Here is a 22,278-nt window from a genome sequence, read left to right as displayed (position 1 = left end):
CAGTAAAAAAAGAAGGATCTCTTAGCCTTTGAGACAGCATGGAGAGTATTATGCTAAGCAAAATAAGCCAATCGGGGAAAGACAAATATCACATTATCTCACTCATATGTTGAATCTAATTAACAAAATAAACTGATTACAATAGATCCAGAGATGTGGAAGCATGGAACAGAATGCTGAATCTCAGAGGGAAGGTGAGGATGGGTGAGTGGGTGGGAAGGGTTCAACCAAAGAACTTGTATACATATATGCATAACCCATGGACACAGACAATAAGGTGGTGAAGGCCTGGAGTGGGTGGTGGGGGCAAGCTAGAAGGAGTCAATGGGGGCGGGGGGGGGGGGGGGGAGAAGAAGGCATATGCAATACTTTCAACAATAAAGATTTAATTTTAAAAAAAAGAGAAATAGAAAAAATTCATCAAGATTATCAGCTTTTCTTTTGCCAAAAGGCCTGGAAAGGGAATGAAAAATTATTACCCTCAGGGTCTCTTTCTCCTAATAAATCTAAGATACATTCTTTAAAAAAGAAAAAAAAAAGAATCATGCCACGGGCCTGGCTCAGTTGCTTGGAGTGTCGTCCCATGCACAGAAAGGTTGTGGGTTTGATTCTTGGTCAGGGCACATACCTAGGTTTATGGGTTCAATTCCTGGTTGGGGCATGTATAGGAGGTAACTGATCAATGTTTCTTTCTGTCTCTTAAAAAAAAAAAATCAATAAAAAAGTATGTCTTCGAGTGAGGATTTTTAAAAAAAGAATCGTGCCAGGGATTAGAAAATATTTTTTTTAACCTTTTCCTGGAACAGATACTGTCAGTTTTCCAATGTCTAAGGCTGCCCTTGGGCCTCATCAGGTTGCCTCAATTCCTAATCCTGTGTTTTAGGAATAGTATACTAACATTTGTTCTCTGCCTTGTCTTCCCCCAAAACATTAAGACCACTTAAAAACCACAATTTTCTTTAGGATAAACAGACTAGAATAATAGTAAAAGCTTAAGATTGGGGTTAGCTCTTTCAATGTCCTATCTTCAAGGCAAGCAGTCTAATCCCTTACCAGACAGACAGTGTTAACAAATCATCCATAGGGTTTCCCTGCTGGACAGAAACTGTCACTGACCTCCAGACTCATGTTGTGACCATTCATGACTCTAGAAAGGGTGACCGAAGCCATGCCAATATAGCAGTTGTAGCAATTGGCCCAGATGTCTGGGCAACCCCAGGAGAAAATCTAGTAACCAGAGACCCAGGCTGCCTCCTACTCACCATGAACAGACCGTTCTCCTTCCTGCGCCAGACCCACTCTGGGTGGGGGTAGCCAACTGACTTGCAGTACATCATGGCATCCTGCCCTTCGTTCTTGTTCTCGCTCCGTTTATGGCCAGTGATATCAGGAGCAGCTGTGAGAGTGTTGAACAGTTACCATGGGAGCCAGCTCTGAATGGGATACAAAGGCCCCACCTAATGGCTCAGAGCCTTGCTTCTAATATAGTCAGTCTTTAGGCTCATTCTCAAATTCAGCTTTGCTAACATGCATTTCAGGTGAGACTAGAGCAATGGAACCAACCCCATCCCCTATCTCCCATCCACCAAAGCAGCTCAAGCACACAACAGGTTAGGATTACTGAATGTGAAGTAAACCTACTCAAAGAGAGCACAGGCTTAACTGCCCTAAAGTAAGCCATCCTTTAAAGAAAATGAAAACAGAAGCTATTATCATCTCCTCTACCAGTCATGGTTTTCCTTAAAACACCCTCACTAACAATTGTAGTTTATGTCCAATGTCATATATACCCTTAAGGAAATGAGGAATCTCTGAGCTCAAACACCTAAAATCAAGTCCTACTTCAAGGTATGTAAAAACAATGAATTCCTGGAGAAGTTATCTGATGAATGTTAATGGCCAAGGCTCTGCCAGGAAAGAAGAAATCCAGCAAATTAGTCTTCACAAGAGGAAGAAAGGAAGGAACAGGAAATTCAACCAGTGTCCCAAGAGACTATTAACAGCTTAAGAATCTGACTTATGCATCTGATTTGTAGTAATCTTAATGAACCCAATCTTAAGGAATTTCTAGACATGCTAGGGGCTGTTAGTCTTCTCTGCTTTTAGGGATCATTTAGGAAGAAAGAAACAGCACCTGTGATTTTAAAATTAGATAAGTTTCAAGGATCCAAGAAGCCTGAGATGAAGGCTACTTCTTTGAATCTAGCCTTCTTTGAACTTAACTATATTTTCCACCATACCTTACCAGTTATAGTAATCTGAAAGCAATAAATTCAAAGTTAGGCCAAGATGAGAGAATCAATAGGCCTGGTCCAAATTCCAGTTTGTTGGTTCTTTAATTACTTTGTGCTTCAGTTCTATACCCATTATCAAACGGATACAATTCTAGCCCCTGCCTACATTCAGTGTCCTTGGATAGATAAATGTCAACAAAACATTCATTTGAGACTAAAAGCCTGTGGAATTGTTATTACCGTATATCATGGGCTGATCCCATGTTTCCCCTCTGACTGGCTTGGCTTTCTTGGCTTAAAAATAATCCAAAGTCTGCTACTCTCAGATTGTGCTTCGCAGGTCAGCCCCAGAAGCACCAGGACAGGAATGGACTGAGCAAGGCCCCAAGCTCTCTATAACCACTGCTTGCCAAATAGATCTACTCATTACTACCCAGTGTGAGGTGTTTTCTAAATATGATGTTACAAAGGAAATGTCTTTTTGTTTTTCCAGGCAAAATTCCTCATTACAGAAGCGAGTGGGTCAGGCTGGCTCGATCTTATTCCCACCATGCCAAATTCTCCCACAGTACTGGGTCACTTCTCAGTGGTCACCCTTCCTCAAAGAAAATTTCTTTAGTCAATAGATATTAAAGAACATCTTAAGCACTTGAAGGAGTAAGCTCCATGGCCACACATGAACTAAAATACCACCATGGGAGAACTGGGCGACACAACAAGCAGAAGAGCTACGACATTTTGCCTCTAGTTGGCCCACTACATGCCAGATATGACAGAGAGTTGTGGGGAGAAAGCCTTCCTAATGAGGTAAATTTTAGCACAGTCATGAAGAAAATAAGGGTGTAGGCCACTTGTATCTGTGGGGAAAACACTCCAAGTAGAGGGAAAAGCAAAAGCCTTGAGGCAGAAATGTGGTTATTATGTATAAAGAGTAGCATGGGGAGTTTTTTTTAAAAACACAGTAAGCAAGGGGAAGATGGCAGAAGAGGAAATCCGAAAGAATGGAGCCCAGATCAGATAGGACTTGTAGGCCAGTGAAATGACTTTGGCATTTACTCTGAATCAGCTGGTGAACAGTAAGTGTAGGTATGGAATGATCTGTATGTTTTAACAGGCTACCACTTGCTATTATGCGGATGACAGAGAAACAACAGTGGCAACAAGACTAATCAGGTGCTATTACAGTAATCCAGGCAAGAGAAAGGGTAGTTTGGATAAGGGCAGTAGCAGTAGTAGGGAGGAGATTCTGTATATATTTTATAGTTTAAGTTAATATATTTGTTAATGGACTGGAGGTGGTATGTGAGAGAAAAAGGAGTCAAGAATGACCCCATGATTTCTGGCTTTAGTAATTGAAAGAATTGAGTTTTCAGTTATTGAGATGAGGAAGATTGCAGAAGAATTAGGGTGGGTTGTTTGCTTATTTTTATTTTGTTTTGTTTGGGGATGTAGTAATTGATGGTAGTAAAAAACAGGCATTCAAATTTTAGGACACGTTAAATTTAAAATACTTATTTAACATTCAAGTGAAGCAGTCAAGTAGACAAGTATCAAGTCTGGAGCTCAGGGTAATCATCTAGGTGGAGATACAAATTTCAGAAATCAGCTTACACGTAATGTATCTTTCCTCTTTCATTCTCCTTTGCCCCATGAAGAATACCCAATCTGGCCCAGTTATCTAATTCCAAACGTACTGTGAGTTCAGTACCATCAACTTTTGCCATGGGTACTCATCTCCAAGATTATACATCCAAAATACCTAAAAGGCTAAAAGTTGAATTGGTTTAAGGCTCCACAGCCTCTAAAAGGTTGCTATTCTGAAAAGACAGAGACTTGAAGGTGAAGACATTAAGAGAGGGGTGGAGATGGTCTTCACTCCTTCCTTGGTGTTTAGGAGACCACTAGGAACTTAGCTAACTCCCACCACACTTTGTTGGTCATGTTTACACAGTATAAGCCTATAAGAAGTGTTTTCAACAGTTAGATGTATTGCTGCTTTCTCCACAATTTTGCAACTAATACAGAGTGAAGCTTAGGAATAGCCCCTCTACTTAACGTACTCAAAAGTCTAATGCCCTCATTAGTCACTCTTGGGATGGTGAAAATATTACCTGTGTACTCAGCAGAGAGAAAAATTAAACCAACCCACATTACTATATCCTTATAGGAAGTGATGATAACTATTACTTTAGCCTTTGGGTCAATGAAAAGTTTTTTTCACTTCTCTCTATCCTTTACAGTAGCTGCTCAATCAGAAAGCCTGTTCCTGCTCTACCAGCTGAGCAGGACAGCAGAACCACAGAGCAAGAAATACCCAGGCTCTCAGCACATGTCAGCAGTAGTCAGAGAGGGGGCTCCCTTGGGGCTCAGAGTCCACCTGTGGTGGTTTTTAAAGTGTCCACAAATCCTCTGATATTCTTCCCTTCAAGAGGTGGAGCCTAATTTCCCTCCCTTGGAGTGTGGGCTGGACTTAGTGACTTAAATAAAGCAGAAGTAAAGGTATACAACTTTAGGTACTAGTTCAAAAGAAAACAAAGTTTTATCCTTGCTCTCTCTGGGATCACACACTCTGGAACGATGCGCAAATGCTCAAACAGCCTGTAGGGAGGCCCAGGTAGTGAGAAACTAAGGCCTTCTGCCAATAGCCACATAAGACAGCCACCTGGGAACCAGATCCTCCAGCCCCAGTCAAGTTTTCAGATGACTGCAGACCCAGCCAATAGCTTGATAGACCCTGAGCCAGAACTACACCACTAATCTGTGCCCTAATTCCTGACCCACAGAAACTATGAGGTAACAAGTGTTTGATGCTTTAAGCAATAGATAACCAACATAGCCACCCAATCAAACAGACATTACCCCATTTGGGCCTATGGAGACTCTCTTACTCACCCAATGAGTAACCTAAGACGGGTCATTTAAAATCATTTGAGTTTCAGTTTTCACTTTTGTAAAATGAGAATAATACCCACATACTTCACAGCGGTCTTGTGAGGATGAAATTACATTTCTATAGCAATCTAGCACATGTTTGGAGTTCAGGATCAAAAGTAAACATTTAAATTGAGCTGTTATTTGGAGCAAGGAAAGGCTAGGCCTAGACTCAGGCACTCTGAATTCTAAGAAATCAAAGAGATGCTGATTACTGTGTCCTCTCCCTGTTTGCTGATATAAACAGGACTTCTGTGACTCCAATAAGGTTTAATCAGGTCAGACACTGACAAATTATAGTCATTAATGGCTTACTGATATTGATTAAGGTGCCTCACCTCATTGAAGGGCTTGCCATTCAATAATGAACAGCTTAATCAGGTCCTGTTGGTCTGAAGATAGATCTGAGAAGTCTGACAAAGCAGATACTCTTTACTTCCCTGTACCCTCTCAAAGACGCAGAGACGGATTACAAGAGTGAGGGCAGAAGTGGTAAGGAAGTCACAAAGAGACTCTTAAAAGAGATCACAGACTTACTAGGAGTAAACTCAATCTCTCACCTTGCTATCCACCTTCTCTAATCAGGTTAATGAATATTCTTCCAGTATCCTAACGAATGGCAACGCAAGGAATCCAAAAGACTTTTAGTTACCCAGCAATGCCTTAACCAATTTTATGACCTGGGTCGAAGACAAATGCACATTCCTCAGTACCTTCTGCTGCCTGACCTGCCTACACTTCAGCAAAGCATTTGGCTTCATTGCCAGGCTGGTGGCTGTAGAAAGTGTCAACTTACACAACAGAGATATGTTCAGCTGAAGCTGATGATAAGTAAAGTTAAACATAACCATAACAGACCTGAGAAAGGTATGTGGCCTCTTACATGGACTGCTTATTTGGTGTTCACTTTTCAAAGTAAATTCTTAACTTCACAACTAATATTCAATGGAACTCCATCCTTAAAGGTGTTTTCAATGAGTGGGTTATGTCTAAGTAAATATAATGATACTGTATAAACGATTTCTTTGCTTCCTTTTTGCAAAATATAAAATTCCAGATATACCTCATCATTGCTGTAGGCAAGTTAGAGACTTGGCTGAAGGCAGAGGGAGTGTTAAAATTTACTGCTAACCAAAGGCTAAGCCCAACAAGCAATATGAGACTGATCAAGACGGAAGCAAGGAGGATGTCAGCTTTTGGCTCAATAAGGCTTCTCTACAAGTAGGTTCATCATTGGTTATGAAAACTAGAGCAGTCTGGGACTTGTGCTGCCTCCTATAGATGAGGCTTTTCCCTTTCCTGCAGATGAAATCACTGACTAGGAAGCACTGAAGTGATTCTAACCTTGGATATACACTATAATCACCCGGAGTGCTCTTAATAAGCCTGATGCTCAGGCCATAGTTAAACACATCAAATCAAGTGTGAGAACCACTGCTTTAACACTGGTCTTGGCACCAGTATTTGAGATCAGTGTCTGAGATCAGGGGGGAACGTTCAATAAGACAGAGAGATGAGTGAGCAGAATTGTGGAGGCCCTACGGTAACATTCTCAAAGCTAAGAAGGTAAAAATCACAACCACTAGGAAAAGAAGCTTAGAAATCATTTCCTCCAATAACCCAACGATTTCCTCGTCTGTATCCATAAAAGGAAATCACAGACCATAGGAGACTTACAGAACCTTAAGGACCCTCTATCTCAACCTACTTCATTATACACTGGACAGCCGAGGAAGAAGAGTGACTGGTCAGGGTCACTAAGTTTAATGGCAGGGCCAGGATTAGAGCCCATTTCTTCTTACTCAGTCTGAGTCCTTTAAATTGTTATGTGCTGAACATGGCCACATGGTTTAGTGTTTAGGGGAACAGGCTCTGGCACTAGAGCACCTAGGTCACACACCCTTCAGGGTAGGGGTCCCCACTGGGGTGCCTGGCCAGTCTGGGTGAGGGGCTGAGGGCTCTTTTCAGGCTGGCGGGTGACTGAAGCTCCCAACTGCTCCTTTTTTTCTTTTTTCTTTTTTTATTCTGGGCCAGCTTTAGCTTTGAGGCTTGGCTCCAGCTCTGAGGCCTCTGCTGCTGAAAGCAGGTATCTGGTTTGTTTGTGTTCTATAATCGAAACACTGTATCAACTCCAGCTCTGAGATCCCGGCTTGCTGAAAGCAGGTTTCTGGGGTTTTGTTTAGCTTCTATATTTGTAACAATGTTTCAAACTGCAAGCTCAGAGGCCGGCAAGGCAGGTGGGGAACGTTGGTTTCCTCCGTCACTGAAGCAAGCAAGCCTCACTGCTTAACTCTGTCACTCTGTACAAGTCATTTAATTCCTTTCAGCCTCAATTTCTCACCTGGAAAGTGGAGATAATAACAGCATTTACCTGGGTTGTGAAGATTAAAGCCAGATGGGGGAGAAAAGGGCTGTGTGCAGAACAGGTGCTAAAGAAATATATATGTATAGTCTGAATTATAAATGAAGATTTTTCAGAGAATCCTGTCAGCAGAGGTCACTTACGTTCCCTGAATCCCCTGGAATTTCTGTTCTCAAGTACAGATACCTCTTACCTCTCTATTACTCAGAAGATTTTCCAAATCATTATAGTTATAAAAAGAAAACTGTCTCTTACTCCACCTTATAGGCACTGAAGAAATAAAATGAGTTTATATCAAAATGCTTTGGGAATAACACACCACCCCTCTTACCCCACTCTAAATGCAAGGCAGTTTTCTACCCCACCACACTCAGGAGCTAGCCTAGAATATGATCCGGGGCCTGAGGCAAACCTTTAAAAACTTACACAGAAAAAGCCAAATGTTCAGTCTTTACCGTACTAAACTACCCATTAACTGACTGACGTTAAGTGTTTCACTGTTTTCTGTCCAGGTATTCGAGAAGAGAGGGAAGAGAGAAAGACTAGAATTCTTTATGAATTTTCTTAAGAGACTAACATATCTGTCCAAGCTAGTCACAAAATATGTTTTAGGATTCAATAAAAAGAATTTTCCTTAGGTCTACTTCTTTAAAACCAGGATTATCACCACCTGCCCAATCTTCCTCACAGGGCTATTGTACAGTAAAAATGCAACAGTGCACAGTCTGCATCTTCACTAAGGCAAGATACCATCTAAGCCAGCCGTGGGCAAACTACGGCCCGTTTGAAATGAATAAAACTAAAAAAAAAAAAAAAAAAAAAAAAAAGACCGTACCCTTTTATGTAATGATGTTTACTTTGAATTTATATTAGTTCACACAAACACTCCATCCATGCTTTTGTTCCGGCCCTCCAGTCCAGTTTAAGAACCCATTGTGGCCCTCGAGTCCAAAAGTTTGCCCACCCCTGGTCTAAGCTGTCCCTTCCTCTGGAAACACTCTTGCCTGTAGCCTCCTCTTCCCTGACCTCCAGATCACTTCATATCTGCTCAACAGAATGTGAGGAAAGGTGCCTCTGGGCCACTGAATCCCACCTCGAGCAGCCAAACCAATGGAAAAACAACCTTTGTTTCCACTCCTGAAAGTGCTGCTTAGAAATCATTAACATCAAATCGCTAAGATTACAGTTCATCAGGACTTGTAATTGTATGTAATTATCCTTTAGACTTGGAGAGGACTATTAACTAGACACACCACTTTCCTTCTCTCACTCACCCTGTTCCCTCTGCACTTGGACTTTGGGCCAAAGGCTCAGCCTGGAATGTTGCAGGTCCTCAGGTCTTACAGAGGAGTCTCCCCACAGAGCTCAGCTCACCCAAGTGGGGAAAGGCCCTTGGCTGGCTGAGAAAATGCTTTCTCATACCTTCATCCTCATGTTGAACAAATGTGGCATTCTTTAAAAACAAAGGTAAACCCAGATCTCTCCAAGAAAAGCCACTGAATTAATCAAATCCAGGTTCTCTGGCCTGTGTAGACTGAAACCATGCAACTGTGAGTCAACCTTCAGGCATTTAGAATTCAACCTGGCAGCCAGAAAAGGTACTGGCTGTCCATGCACTCACAAGTCAGGGCTGTGTCAACAAGGCATTACTTTCATTTAATAACAACATATAATAAAACTGTAAATGTGTCTAAGCCTTTCTTGAATCTGAATTTTCTGTCTTCTAAATATTTTAAGGAACACCTGAATACCTACATATAGTAGGCCCTTCCTATTTCCTAAATGTATCCCTCTAGCTTCTAAAGACCATACCCTTTGGATTTAAAGAACAAGATGTCTTCCTAAGTAAAATTTAAATTAAAAAAACAACAACCACAACAACAACCTCATCTCTTCAGTCTGACTTCAAACAGTAAGCCCGCCTCCCTATGGTCATTTCATAAAATGGAAAAACAAAGGACTAGGAGTCAAAACCTAAGGTTCTATGCTAGCTTGACCACCAACTCACTGTATGGCACAGAGCAGTGGTTTCTTTTCTGGATCTCAGTTGCTTCTTTGAAATAACACAGGAAAGCTGGGATTAATGATGTACTTAAGTAGTTCCAACTCATACAATTCTATTGGTCTTTCTTGGATCTTTCAGCTGCAGCCTCATCTTTAAGATGCCATGCACCCAGAGTTAATAGGAAAATTCTAATGAATTATCCATAAATAGTTAATGTTTACCCAGAACACTCTACTTTGACAAATTCTGCTGGCCCACTGGAGAGACCTATTTAATAATACTCAGAAGGCACTGCTCTAAGAGCTTTACATAAGGTTGAACCACACACAGCTGTCAACATTCAAGCATTTTTTAAATACAAAAACAGTAATTTCATATGGTTCAACCTACTATGTAAACTTATTTAATCCACCTAACAAACCCATGAGGCAGGTTTTACAAACAAATGTACATAAATTAATAATTTATCACAGTCCCACAGCTAGTAGATGATGGGGTATGGACTTAAACCTGGGTAGCTGAGCTCCTAAGTCCTAATAACATTATATTGCCTCCCATAATGGAAACAAGAAAAGCTTGAAGTCTAGGGATCCAGACCAAAATAGTATTTCAGAAGAAGAGGAGAGGCTCACACCACAGCCTCTGTTGGGTTGTACCTTTCACTTCAATGGTGGCATTTGCTTTAGGAGCACTGTGAAAGTGATATACACAGTGGTATTCGCCTGAATCTTCAGCTCTCGGCTTACTGATCCTGCAGAGATAGGAAGAAAAATCAAGTGAGGAAGCTGGGAATAGTCAAAATATACAAAAAGAGAATCTAGGGGGACAACGAGGGACTCTGCTTTCCAAATTGTGCCCCTGAATGCAACTTACCTCCTCCTACCTAAAAGGAAAAACCTCCCTCTGGGTTACTCCTTACTGGGTGCCAGAAATACAAAGATGAAATGACACATGTTCCCAAACCTTAAGGTGTTCCAGTCTAATGGCGCAAATAAACCACAAAACAATCAAAATAAAAGGCTGTACAAAGTATTATAATCTATATTCAGATATAGGCAATGGACTTCTTGCTCACCTCATAGTTCCAGTCAAATAAATAAGAACAGGAAAAAATGCAAACTTGTTTCTGTGCTTCCCTAGAGACCTTGTTTTAGTAGTCCTGTACTTCCTACCCTGTATTTTAACAGCATGCCTTTCAATAAGTCTGCTCACTAACAGGACCCAGAGATAGTAACAAAATAAACAAAAACAAACAAACAAAAAAATCTGCCATCAAAGCATCTGCCAGAGATGTAGCTAAACTTTTAAGGATTTTAGCTGCAGCTAAAACTCCAGGGCCCTGCATGATCTGGCACCTTGACCACCTTCCTAGCCTCATCTCAGCCACTTTCCAGCCCTGCTGGTCTCTTTTGTTTTTTTAATGTGCCAAACTTGTTCCTATCTCAAAACGTTGACATTCTTTATATAGCATGCTCTTCCCATCACTCTTAGCCACCTAAGCTCCTTTTCCATTACCTTGGCCCACCTCTCACCCTCAACCTAAGTGACATCCCCCCTTTCTGACATCCTCTCTCAAACTACACTGAACTTATCACAGTGCATAATTATAGAAAGTGGGGCAAACGCAGGTTTAGAGTTGTTTGCATGGAAAATAATATAATCCTATATAATAAAGAGCTAATATGCTAATTAGACCAAACAGCCAGATGACCTTCCAGACGAAGCCAGGGCTGGGAGGGCCTGTGAGGGTCGGCCCCTTGCACAAATTTCATGCACAGGGCCTCTAGTAATTTATAAATAATAATATAGAATAAATTATGTGTTTTGTATATTCACAAGTGTAAACCTACTTCTGCCCCACCCTGTATATTTATGTGATTGATCATTGTCCATTTTCCCAACAAACCAAGTTCTATGTGGCTAGGCACTGTTTAGTTGATGCATAATTCTATACCCAGCACGTAGCATGGTACATGGATATAGTAAAGGAATGAACAAATGAATGACTGAACACAAACTCAAATGAATGAACAGCTGTGCACAGATCCAAACCAAATTAAGCAGAGTGAAAAAAAAACAAATTAAGCGAGTGACAGAAAGGACTGTAGGAAGTATGTATAATGGCCAGTACAGCACTTCCTTGAATTCCACAGGGTCATCTCAAATAAGCTTTCTTGCCACTGTGGACCAGCTTCACACCAGCTCAGTCCAGTCTGGCCTATACATCACCCCCTAAACATGTACAGAAATGTTGGTGTGTAATTACAGAAAGCAGAGAAACAGTCTTCAGGCCAGAAAATAAACATTCTATAGCTCCTGCTCTTTTGCTCAGTGGCTAAAATATGATACTTGTGATGGTCACATCTCTACTGCACTAGTAAATGTCAGAAAAACTCTTCACCTCAACCACTGACTAACCCAATGCATTTATCCTCTTACTGCTGATTCCAAAAACAAGAGTTAAGAGACCATGGATGAGGAAAGACACTGCCCATCCCCCGACTATCTCAGCATATCTATGGTAACATAATAGTCTCAGAGGAGCAGTCAAGAGTCTTCCCAATTTGACACAAGTGCCTCTTCTTAAATCAATATTCTCCCAATAGGAAAACAGACAGGAGTAACCTGCTTGGAGCAAATGTCCCAGAACTTGGAGGAGGAGCAGAAGCTCCATCTCCAGGGCTTAGACCAGGGGTGGGCAAACTTTTTGACTCGAGGGCCACAATGGGTTCTTAAACTGGACCGGAGGGCCGGAACAAAAGCATGGATGGAGTGTTTGTGTGAACTAATATAAATTCAAAGTAAACATCATTACATAAAAGGGTACGGTCTTTTTTTTTTTAGTTTTATTCATTTCAAATGGGCCGGATCGGGCCCGCGGGCAGTAGTTTGCCCACGGCTGGCTTAGACTATTATTCTAAGTTCCTTGAGAAGATTTGGGAAGATAAGGTCATGCCTATGGGCGGAAATCTTCCCACAACATTCCCTATGACTAGCTACTGAGAAGCAAATGAGGCAAATGGAAAATGTCCACTATTAACTAAGTCAGCGGTTCTCAACCTGTGGGTCGGGTCGCAACCCCTTTGGGGGTCGAACGACCCTTTCACAGGGGTCACCTAAAACCATCCTGCATATCAGATATTTACATTACGATTCATAACAGTAGCAAAATTACAGTTATGAAGTAGCAACGAAAATAATTTTATGGTTGGGGGTCACCACAACATGAGGAACTGTATTAAAGGGTCGCGGCATTAGGAAGGTTGAGAACCACTGGACTAAGCAGAAGCAAGATCTGAGACTGGCTCCAGAGCTGACTTATTGGGTGGCCCAAGGGACTCATCAGTTGTTATTCCACAAAATGTGGGAGAACACAGATTCCAAAAACACCTGACAATGCAGAACACTTCTGGAGAGCTTTAAAATATGCTGAGAAAAAAAAGAGAAAATGCATTTATAAAGTCAAGCTCAAACTTTATGAAGTTACAATTTAAAGCCTTTTTGGGTGACATAGCACAAGATCCAAGAGAAACATGACTGGATGTTTGGTACACTGAAACATGACTGGGTGTTTGGTATTGTAAAAATCAAAAATAAAATTTGTAAAACTAATGGACAGGCCAAGAAATAATGCCTTTTATTCCATCCAACACCTCTATTTGATTAACCTTTTCCAAACTGTAAGGATATATAACAGAGGCTATATTTCCAAGTTTATATCAGAAGAAACTACAGTGGAGATAGATTAACTTGCCACTTACCGATATGGTACAGTAGAAAAAAACAATGACATATATTCCAGAAAGAAGACCTGAAACCTAGCCTTGATTCTGAAACTTATTAGATATAGTATTTGGCCTTGAAAGCAAGCAACAGTTATTGAATCTTAGTTTCATTACCCCCAAAAAGGAGGAAGATCCATGATTAATGTGGATCAACTAAATAAGGGGTACGAAAAGATCTCAATTCTGCAAAATACTGCAGAATGGCCTTGCGACTACTGGATACACAGGTTCTCCTGTTCTCACGGCAGTGTACTCTTTCTTTGCACTGTATCATGCTGCCAGCAGGATTAGTTGATCCTTTTCCAGATTAGCTTTTAAACAGGAACAAACTATTCTGAAAGGTGAGGTGCCATGTGTTACTAGATATTCCAAAAAAGCACCAAATCTTTAGGTGCCAGATAACATCAATTAGCAAATATCTCCTTTTCATCAAAGGATTATTTCCAGGCTACCATCCTTATTCCAGATGACTAAACAGCCCTGTATCCACTGGTCCTGATCAGGTTATGGTTATGTTAAACACTCCGAAAAGGTAATTCACTAGGAAATCATCTACCCAGTGGAAAGATCACTTAGGGTGGCCTTGCTCTAAGAGTCCTAAAGCAGATTTCAATTTGATTCCTCAAACTATAGGATTAAGTCAAGAGACCTGCATTCTAATTGTGACTTTCCTATTGACTAACATTGTGACCCTGAGAAAAACCACTCCCTATGCCTTCAATCTATGATCATAATGACAGGATCATCTATGGCTCATTAGAATCATTTGAAAATCTCTTATAGATTGCTGAGCCTCACCTCAGTTATATTGGATTAGACTCTGCAGAGGAGGACCATATATATGTCATGTCTCTCTCACATAGCATAATTATGGATTATGAGTATCAAGTAAGCTCAGCCACACTCCTTCCCATCTTCTCAGAAGCCGCTAGGCCCTCTCACCTGTATTCCATGTTGCTGGCATTCTTACGAGTGGCAGTCAGTTCCACCCCATTCTTTGTCCAGTAGCTGTATGTAAGGATGTGAGAGCTGGAGGTGAGGTTACACTGCAGGGTGACAGGGAGAGCAGGGCTGTCTCGAATAATGACGTCGTCACTGGTGACAATTCTTGGTTCTGTAATAAGAGTGCACAATGATAGGGAGCCATAGCCTTCCATTTTCTGCGACCCTGGCCTGAAAGTTGGACGGGGTAGGATGGGGAGACTAGAAAAAGAGGGAGGGTAGACAGGACCACATAAGGAATTTCACTTTACCAACTTTGGAGGAAGTCAAGAAAGGAAAAACAATGATTATAAGCAAATGACCACTAGCGCAGACAACAGCCTGAAGACCAGTTGGCCTAGATGTGAAAAGAATGGGAGTATTACGGGTGCTTGTACTGGCAACAACCCATTTACACTTTTGAATACCACCATTTTATGACATAAGAACCACCAATTAATTCCCCTTTAAATAGAAACCCAGTCTCCACCTTACAATTCTAAAGATAAAGACAGTATCATTTATATAACTAATAAACTCCCTATGGAGTCACTAGGACCTTGAACAGAACAGCAATAACTAGGTAATACATATACGGGTTGTCCTACATGTAAATCTGATAAGCCCATGGCAAACCAGCCATGGTCATTAATTATGGGGCAGGGGGGGGGTGGGGGGGGGGGAGGCAGTGTAGACCCTAAAAGCATTTTCCAAATTTTGCTGAGGGAAAATTCTTAAGGAACCATTAGTTCTCTCCAGCCCATATTTATTTATTCCTAAAACAAAATTATTTTCAGAACTGTACTTTTAAAACACATCCCATTCTGAGATAATATAATTGTAACTAGAATACAGTATATGTTGGTATTATGGGCTCCTGGAATTTTAGAAGAAAGGCCCTTAGAGTTCACTGAATCCCACTCTTTAAGAGCTAGAAAGGTAAAATGACTGTGCAAGGCCATTATTACTGTTAGTGGCAAAGCCCGGCCTATTAAAACACATCTGGCTCAATTCTCTATCCCTGCCCCCCAACCTGAAACACCCTACATATCTTCCACCCAAAGCAAGTTATATACTTTATCCTCTGGTTCTATCCTGGGCTAAGACAACCAGGGATCACTAGTTTTAACATCTACAAAAATAACCTAAGTCAAATGTTATAGGACAATGACCAGAAAATTTTTAAGGCACACTATATCATTCCTGGAAGGTTCATCCTTAAAGCACTTGGAATTCCAACACTGTATTAAAGTCAAGATGTTGTTGTTATTTATCTTTACTCTTTTCCCAGGCTTAGTTCTTTTTCTATTTTTGGTCCATCATTTTCAGGGTAAGTCTAAATTAGCCATCGTTTCCCATTCCACAATTAGATATTTGTTTTATTTTTTTCCCAATTCTTTTTCAGAAATCCTTGACTGACTTTCCATATCCCTGTACCTGGCTACATCCTGTCTACAACTTTGTAGCAGCTCCCTGACACCACTTTATGTAGTGTAATGCTGAGGTTAACTCTAGAGGACAGAACTCTCTCCCTCCACTGGAACTAAGCTGTGCTCATTATGTGGGGAGAGGAAGGGAATAAAGAGGTCATGGGACACGTGAACATTGTAATGCCCAAGGACCACCTTATAATGTAATATTTCTGACTGTATAGGTCAGATCGTCAAAAAAATGTGATAAATAAAGCAAATCCTTAAGTTTGCTCAATTAAATTGGTTCTCACTATTTTCCAACTCTGGCAAAAGGATAGTGGTTATCTTCCAGTCAGCACTGGTCCTTATTGGTAACATCAAACAGGGTCTCTATGTACAGATAATGGAGGCATAGCAGCCACTAACACAGAAGCAGATGCATGTAAACATGTTAGCGCAGTGGTGTCCCATGGTTTCCAAAACACACCGACAGTAGCCAAATCCCTGGGTCTTAAGTCGAGCAGAACGGTTACAAACCCTGCAATGGAAGGCGCACACACATCATCAACAAAAAGCATCATAACTCCAAGAAAAATCAAAACCAAGCAAAAACAAAAGAGAGAGAACCAATACTCCACAGAAATTAAAAAATATAAAGGTAACATTAAAACTCAAAACACACTTTTAGGTTTTTGCCTAATTTTTATTATCCAATATCATTTTTAGTCCCATTTGGGGCTCTCCTTCTGGTTCTTCCTCTCAGACTATACTGAGAAAGGACAAACTCTGAGAATGAGGCCAAGAGCTTCCAGATGTTTAAATACAAGGAAGCCAAAATAAATGCTACTCTTACCTGTGGTGATGCAAATGACCATTACAGCTCAGGATTATTAAGAAGTTGATAAAAGCAACCTGGTAGACTTTCTGCCAAGAATTCTTGGAAGACAAAGGAAAGCACTTTTCCCCTAAGTGTTAAAGATCCAGGAGAGAATCAGCTGGGAGCAAGTGAATAATGTAAATAGGTTTAAATATGATTCTGCACATTAGAAAGGTAGTGAGGTGGGGTAAACTGTCTCCCATGACTGCTGTATATGGAAAACAGTGCTAGACCATCCTCTTTGGGCACAAAGCCACACCTGCATTCTGTACCAGGATGGAGGTGGGGCTTTTATTTCTGTGACCAAGCAATGCCTACAAAAGTCCAAGAGAAATGAACATTTATAACAAATTCAAATTTTTTTTACCTGCCACAAATTCCTATTTGGAAGCAGTAGGAGATCCTTACCTTAGCCATCATTCATATGTAGAACATGCAGTGGCCAGAGAGATATCCCAAAAACTGGGCCCATTTCTCTTCCAGCCTTACATTACTCAAGGAGCTTTAGGGGAAAGTACTACCAGGAGGTCATTCTTAGGCAGAAGACTTCAACTTTCCCCAGGAGGCAAATGTCCTTGGGGATCATAAAACAATCTGATTAGAGTGGAATCCGGGTGCTTTAAAAAAAGAAAAAAAAAGAGGAGGAGGAGGAGAAGCACCAGCAGCAGTCTGGCTCTCTAAAACAGTTAACTAGAGTTAAATGACTGATAGGGAAGTCTGAGGAAATAACAAACTAGCCAGGGTTTCATTCAACCTCGCGCAGACACCCCTAAACTTTGGAAGCTTACTTGCAAGTAAACTGGGGGAATGTTATGTACTCTCAAGACTGGCAGTCCTCTTCTTCTATCCCCAAGGCATAACCTTTTAACTGGGAGTCTATTAGAGTCAGGCTCCTGGCAATATAAATAGCAAATGCCAGTCCATGCCTATAAACTTCTGCAGATCTTTGTGGCCATTTGGGTAATTCTACTGTTTTAAGGAAAGGAGCAAGGGGGCAGGAGAAGGAGGCGTGCAAGGGAAAAAATGTTAAATAAAAAATATTACTGGGTTAATGTTCCCCATTTTCACATAGACAAGGTTTTCTTTTCCCCTTTCCAGAAGCAGTTTCTCTGATTCAACAGTGCCAACTGCAGTTGCCTCTCCTCTCTCTCCTCAAGGCCTCTTTTCTTCATAGGCATCTTCTTAATTACTATAAAGGATGACTAACTTGCTATTTTATTTTTACTCTCTCTAAATCAATCAGTTCTTTAAGCCAGAACTGGTTATAGGTCTCTTACTACTGAATCCTTGAAGAGAAGGTGAAAAAAACACAGAGGATCTTTTCATTAAATAGAAAATGTTCTCTCAATTATAATCAGGTCAGATGTAGAGCTAGAAGTCTTCCTGGTTGAGAGTACTGGCTCTGTAGTAGCTTCTCAGTTCCTCTCCTTCCCACCACACAAGTAGGAAGACACTTTACAGAAACAGAGATGGCCCCAAAAGCTCCTGTGTCTAATGTCTTACTTGTACTTGCTACAACAGATGCAGGGGATGATTCTGAGGCAGCAGCTCAGCTTACCCTCATCACTCAGAGGAACAGGGTTGGATTCTAGTTTCCTTTTCTTTTTCAAGACACAATTAAAGGCTAGTGTGATTGTCTTCCACACTATTTCTGGGTAGCCAGCCTCTGAGATGAGGAGCACAGTACCAACAATCAGTCATCAGAGTCAACATGTTTGTGAATAGGGATCAGATGCATCTGTGACTTCAAAACAGCATGATGGGGTTTTAATTAAATACCTTGCAGCTTAGAGTCACCTGACTCCATAGCAAGACATATGGAGGAAATCTTAGGCTGCTGCTTTTAAGAGAACAGGGGACTGGATGGGCAGGACCAGTGAGGAGCATACTGCTATAGTGGAAGGCTGTTATCAAAGAAGTGCATGCCACTGTTTTAGAAAAGAAAAAGAACTGGAACTACGGAAATATCCAAACTTACATACCATCCAACAACCAAAACATACCACCAACACCGCACCAATAGCGACATTCCCACCACAGAACAAAATGACACCAAGTCACAGTGAGGGAAAAGGCTGGGCAGACATAAATTGAAAACTATAGAGGTGAAGGCAGCTATCCAGAGAGCTTCAAACAAATGAATAGAAGAAATAAAAAGTAGATTGTAGAGAGAAACAAAAATAGAAAGACACCAGAGAATAAATCAGCAAAAGGATAGCAAGAAACCTACTATAAAATTAAAGGGGAAGAAAAGAAACAATTCAACACTATGCTGGTTTGACTGCCTGGTTTTGTGAGTTTTATGTGGGTTTTTTGTTTGTTTTTCAGTCTCCCCAGTACTCCCTCCTCCCCACCTCTTCCCAATGCAGATGATTTTGAACAGTCACAATTTCCCCAAGTTCTTTGTTCCTGAGGAGAAAGACACAGAGAAGGGGTGGGGAATACGGGAGGTAGAAAGGACAGTAAAGGAGAAAAAATGTTGCCACAGATGTTTTCATACACTACAATTAGTAGGATTATGGGTCTGAAAAAAACGAAGACAAGGGGTGGGGTGAGTGATCATACTGGGGAAGAGGGAAAGGAAGCAGAAGGGAAGGATCATTGGGCCACCTCTAATGACTACAGTACTACTACTGTAGGGTGCTGAACTCACTCTGAAGGACGCTTATGGTGGCCTGGGCTCGAATCCATGTTATGGAGGGGTTTTGCCTCAAGTCATTCCTCTTGGGGTCGTTGCTGGCCCTGCACTCGTAAGTCCCAGAGTCCTCCAAGGTGAGCCGGGTTATTCTCAGCACACTCACGCCGTTTGACCCGTAGGCGGTGTTTACGGTGACACGGCGCTTCCGTGCACCGTCCCACAGCTGTCTGAAAGACTCTGCTCGGTTGACTTCTGCGTACCACCACTGGATCTCTGGCGTGGGGCTCCCGACCACATCACAGTACAGCTCAAAGGCGTCCCCAGTGAGCTTAGTTTCTGACATGGGCGACTTGACAAACCCAGCTAGAGGGAGGGGGAGCAGGAATGCAGTGACAGGCCAATCAGAAAAAAAAAGAATCAACAGGTGTTAATAGTAATTTAAAGAAAAGAAAAAAGCAAATGAGTTGCAAAGAACACAAAAGGATTAATTTTTAAACTCTAAAGAAACAGTAAACAGCATTTCATACAAGCTTTTAGAAGAAGAACCACCCTGGGAAGTTTATGAAGCAAAGGCAGGCTAATTACAAGCTGGGGCAGCCCCAGGTGCTGGCCAGGCAAAAGCAAGCCCACTGGAAAGCATTTTAGCAATGGGCCCAGCTGGTAGAAATGGGAAAGCCTCAGGTGTCAGGAAGGAGTCTTTCCTTAGAGCACAAACCATAACCTGTTCAAACTCAAGTGATGAAAGATAATAACCAGAAGTTGCAGTAGGTGTATTCACAAAGTCAGGATCTCTCTTTTGGATGAACACATTGTTAAAAATACAATGTCTTTTGTGGGCCTCGACAAGAAATTATTAACTAACCTATGAACACCTCTTGGGAGTCAGAATTCAAATTTCAACTGAAAGGGTAACAAATTTCTCTCTCATACAAGATTCTATCCTGAATTCAGATTAGATTTTCCCCACATTATATTCTTCCCTGGGCCTATGGCAAACAAACAACCTAGTTATCTGTGATTAGGCAGCCTCTACTTGACTGAAGACCCTCAGGCCTAGGAGAACAAGACCATCTTCAGAGTGAGAATTACTATGGGGGGTCAGCTCAGGAGTGGAACCAATAATAACAGCAACCCAACTCACTGCCAGTGAATGCAGGGATGGACTATGCCCTCCATAATCCCATAAGTCCATACAACTAGAAAATTATCCTGAAAAGTTAGTCTTAAAAATACCCATGGTACTTGGCAGGCTCTCTCTACATAGTTTAGTTGCCTGGCTCAAAGGGGCCAGCTCAAAAAGAATGAAAGATGTATAATGATGAATTAAATTAAACTCTATGGTGAAGGCTAAGCCTCAACAATGTTGCTGGGCACTGCCCAGAAACTAAAGTTGATGCCTACTTTCACTTGTCCAAAATTTACTTGTCATAAGACAAGGTGACAATGGCAGAGAATTTTTAAAAATCCAAGTTTATTTGAAGAACTTGGAGTGGGGTCCACAGAAAACCAAATCACAGTGCAAGCATACTCTCAGCTACTTACTCCACCAAGGGTTCATTCAGCTAAAACCTAACAGTTTGCAAAGTGCTTCCACCCATATCACATCTCATTTCATTCACATAATTTCACAAAGTTCATGGGGCAGGTGCAGAGAAAGGTTCATGACTTGCCCAAGATCACTTAAGGCAGCAAATCCTGACTAAAGCTGGGATCAGAACATAGGTCTTCATCTCTTCATCTACAGTTCTTTCCAATAAACCTTACTGCCTATAAACAAGCCACGTAGGGAATTCCTTGGCAGTTTCAAATATCATGAAAACATCTATTTCTCCTTCTAGCAGTAAAGGAGGGGAAAAACCCTCTCTATATAATACAGGCATATCTCAGAGATACTGTGGGTTGGTTCCAAACCACTGCAATAAAGCTAATCATAATCTTCTTGCTGGTGCAGGGAGCATGTCTTGCCTTCAATTTGTAAAACAAACAAACAAAAAAAACATACCCACAACATCTGTGAAAAACAATAAAATGAGGTATGCCTATACTGTGAGATCACAGTTAGAAAGGGAAAGTTATTAGCAACCATCTACTTTATTATCCATCCAAAATTAGCTCCCATTCAGGAGAACCAGCTAGCAACAGCAGGAGGAAGCAGGCAGCTCAGAGCCTGACTCACTGTCCTGCCTTTCATTACCAAGGGTTTTCAAACAAATATGTGCCCTCAACATGAGCACACTGCCTGAAGTTGGAAGGCCAGCAGAAGCATCTGTTTGATCTTTGAGTCAAAAGTCATCTAATATTTTAGGAAAGCCTACATTTTAGAAAAACAACCTCCCGCCCCTTTCCTACTATCATCTCCACCCACTATAATACATAACTGGGCTCAGATCTCAAACAGGTTTGACAAAGTTCTAACATCAGTGCATTATGTTCAACAATGAGAAAGAAGGAAACTGAATGGTGGCCACTGGCTTTGGAGGAGGGAGGGATTTAGAAGCTGGGGGTGGAGGAGGAGGATAGGCAGAGTATAAAAGTTGGAGACAGTAAAATCAGGAAAAGCATAATGTAAAATTGCAAAGCTGGGGATGGGCAATGGGAGGCAAAGATGACAGCTGGGGCTAGCAGCCAGAGAAAGAAGGAGCTCTCTGGCAGGAAAAACTGGATGTGTAGATATGTAGCAGAGGGTGAGAAGAAAAAGGAAACACAGAAGAGCAAGTTTAGTCCAATTCCAAGAAAACTGCTTTCCCTTATGCCCTAAGGGAGCAAAAAACCTAGCCTCACTCCACAGAGGAACCATCAGTGTTTTCTACAGCTGAAATTCTCATTTACCTCCAGGGCAATCATTGAACAGGTCATAAGACAAACTTCTCTCCCTCTCTCAGCTAACTACTGCCAAACCAGGCCTTTAAATCTAGCCTGCTTTTACTTTTTTTTTAAACAGCTGATCCCCCTTCAAGCCCCTCTCTACTACTAATTCCCTGTGGGTGACTCATGCTGTTCTCTCCTTTATGCCTCATAATAAAGAGGAAATGACAGCCAAGGACACAAGACCA

The 22,278-nt window shown here is 41.4% G+C and overlaps 1 protein-coding gene across 4 annotated transcripts in view; it reads right to left on the bottom strand.

Moving 5' to 3' along the window:
* NPTN (neuroplastin) overlaps positions 1–22,278 on the bottom strand; it is an 87,501-nt gene that overhangs the window by 13,879 nt on the left and 51,344 nt on the right. For all 4 annotated transcript variants that reach the window (XR_009447695.1, XR_009447696.1, XR_009447697.1 and 1 more), the window contains exons 2-5: positions 19,241–19,588; positions 14,260–14,431; positions 10,189–10,283; positions 1,263–1,396 (exon numbers count right to left, since the gene is read on the bottom strand). Coding sequence is in view for 1 of the 4 variants with exons in the window: in XM_059657616.1 (XP_059513599.1) it covers positions 1,263–1,396; positions 10,189–10,283; positions 14,260–14,431; positions 19,241–19,588 (749 nt within the window). In the remaining 3 variants the exon portion in view is untranslated. The remainder of the gene's footprint in view (positions 1–1,262; positions 1,397–10,188; positions 10,284–14,259; positions 14,432–19,240; positions 19,589–22,278) is intronic.

This window comes from Myotis daubentonii, chromosome 1 (assembly GCF_963259705.1).
Source record: "Myotis daubentonii chromosome 1, mMyoDau2.1, whole genome shotgun sequence".
Taxonomy (NCBI): domain Eukaryota; kingdom Metazoa; phylum Chordata; class Mammalia; order Chiroptera; family Vespertilionidae; genus Myotis; species Myotis daubentonii.
The sequence above is the reverse complement of the archived record's forward strand: the minus strand, read 5'-3'. Positions and strand labels throughout refer to the sequence as shown.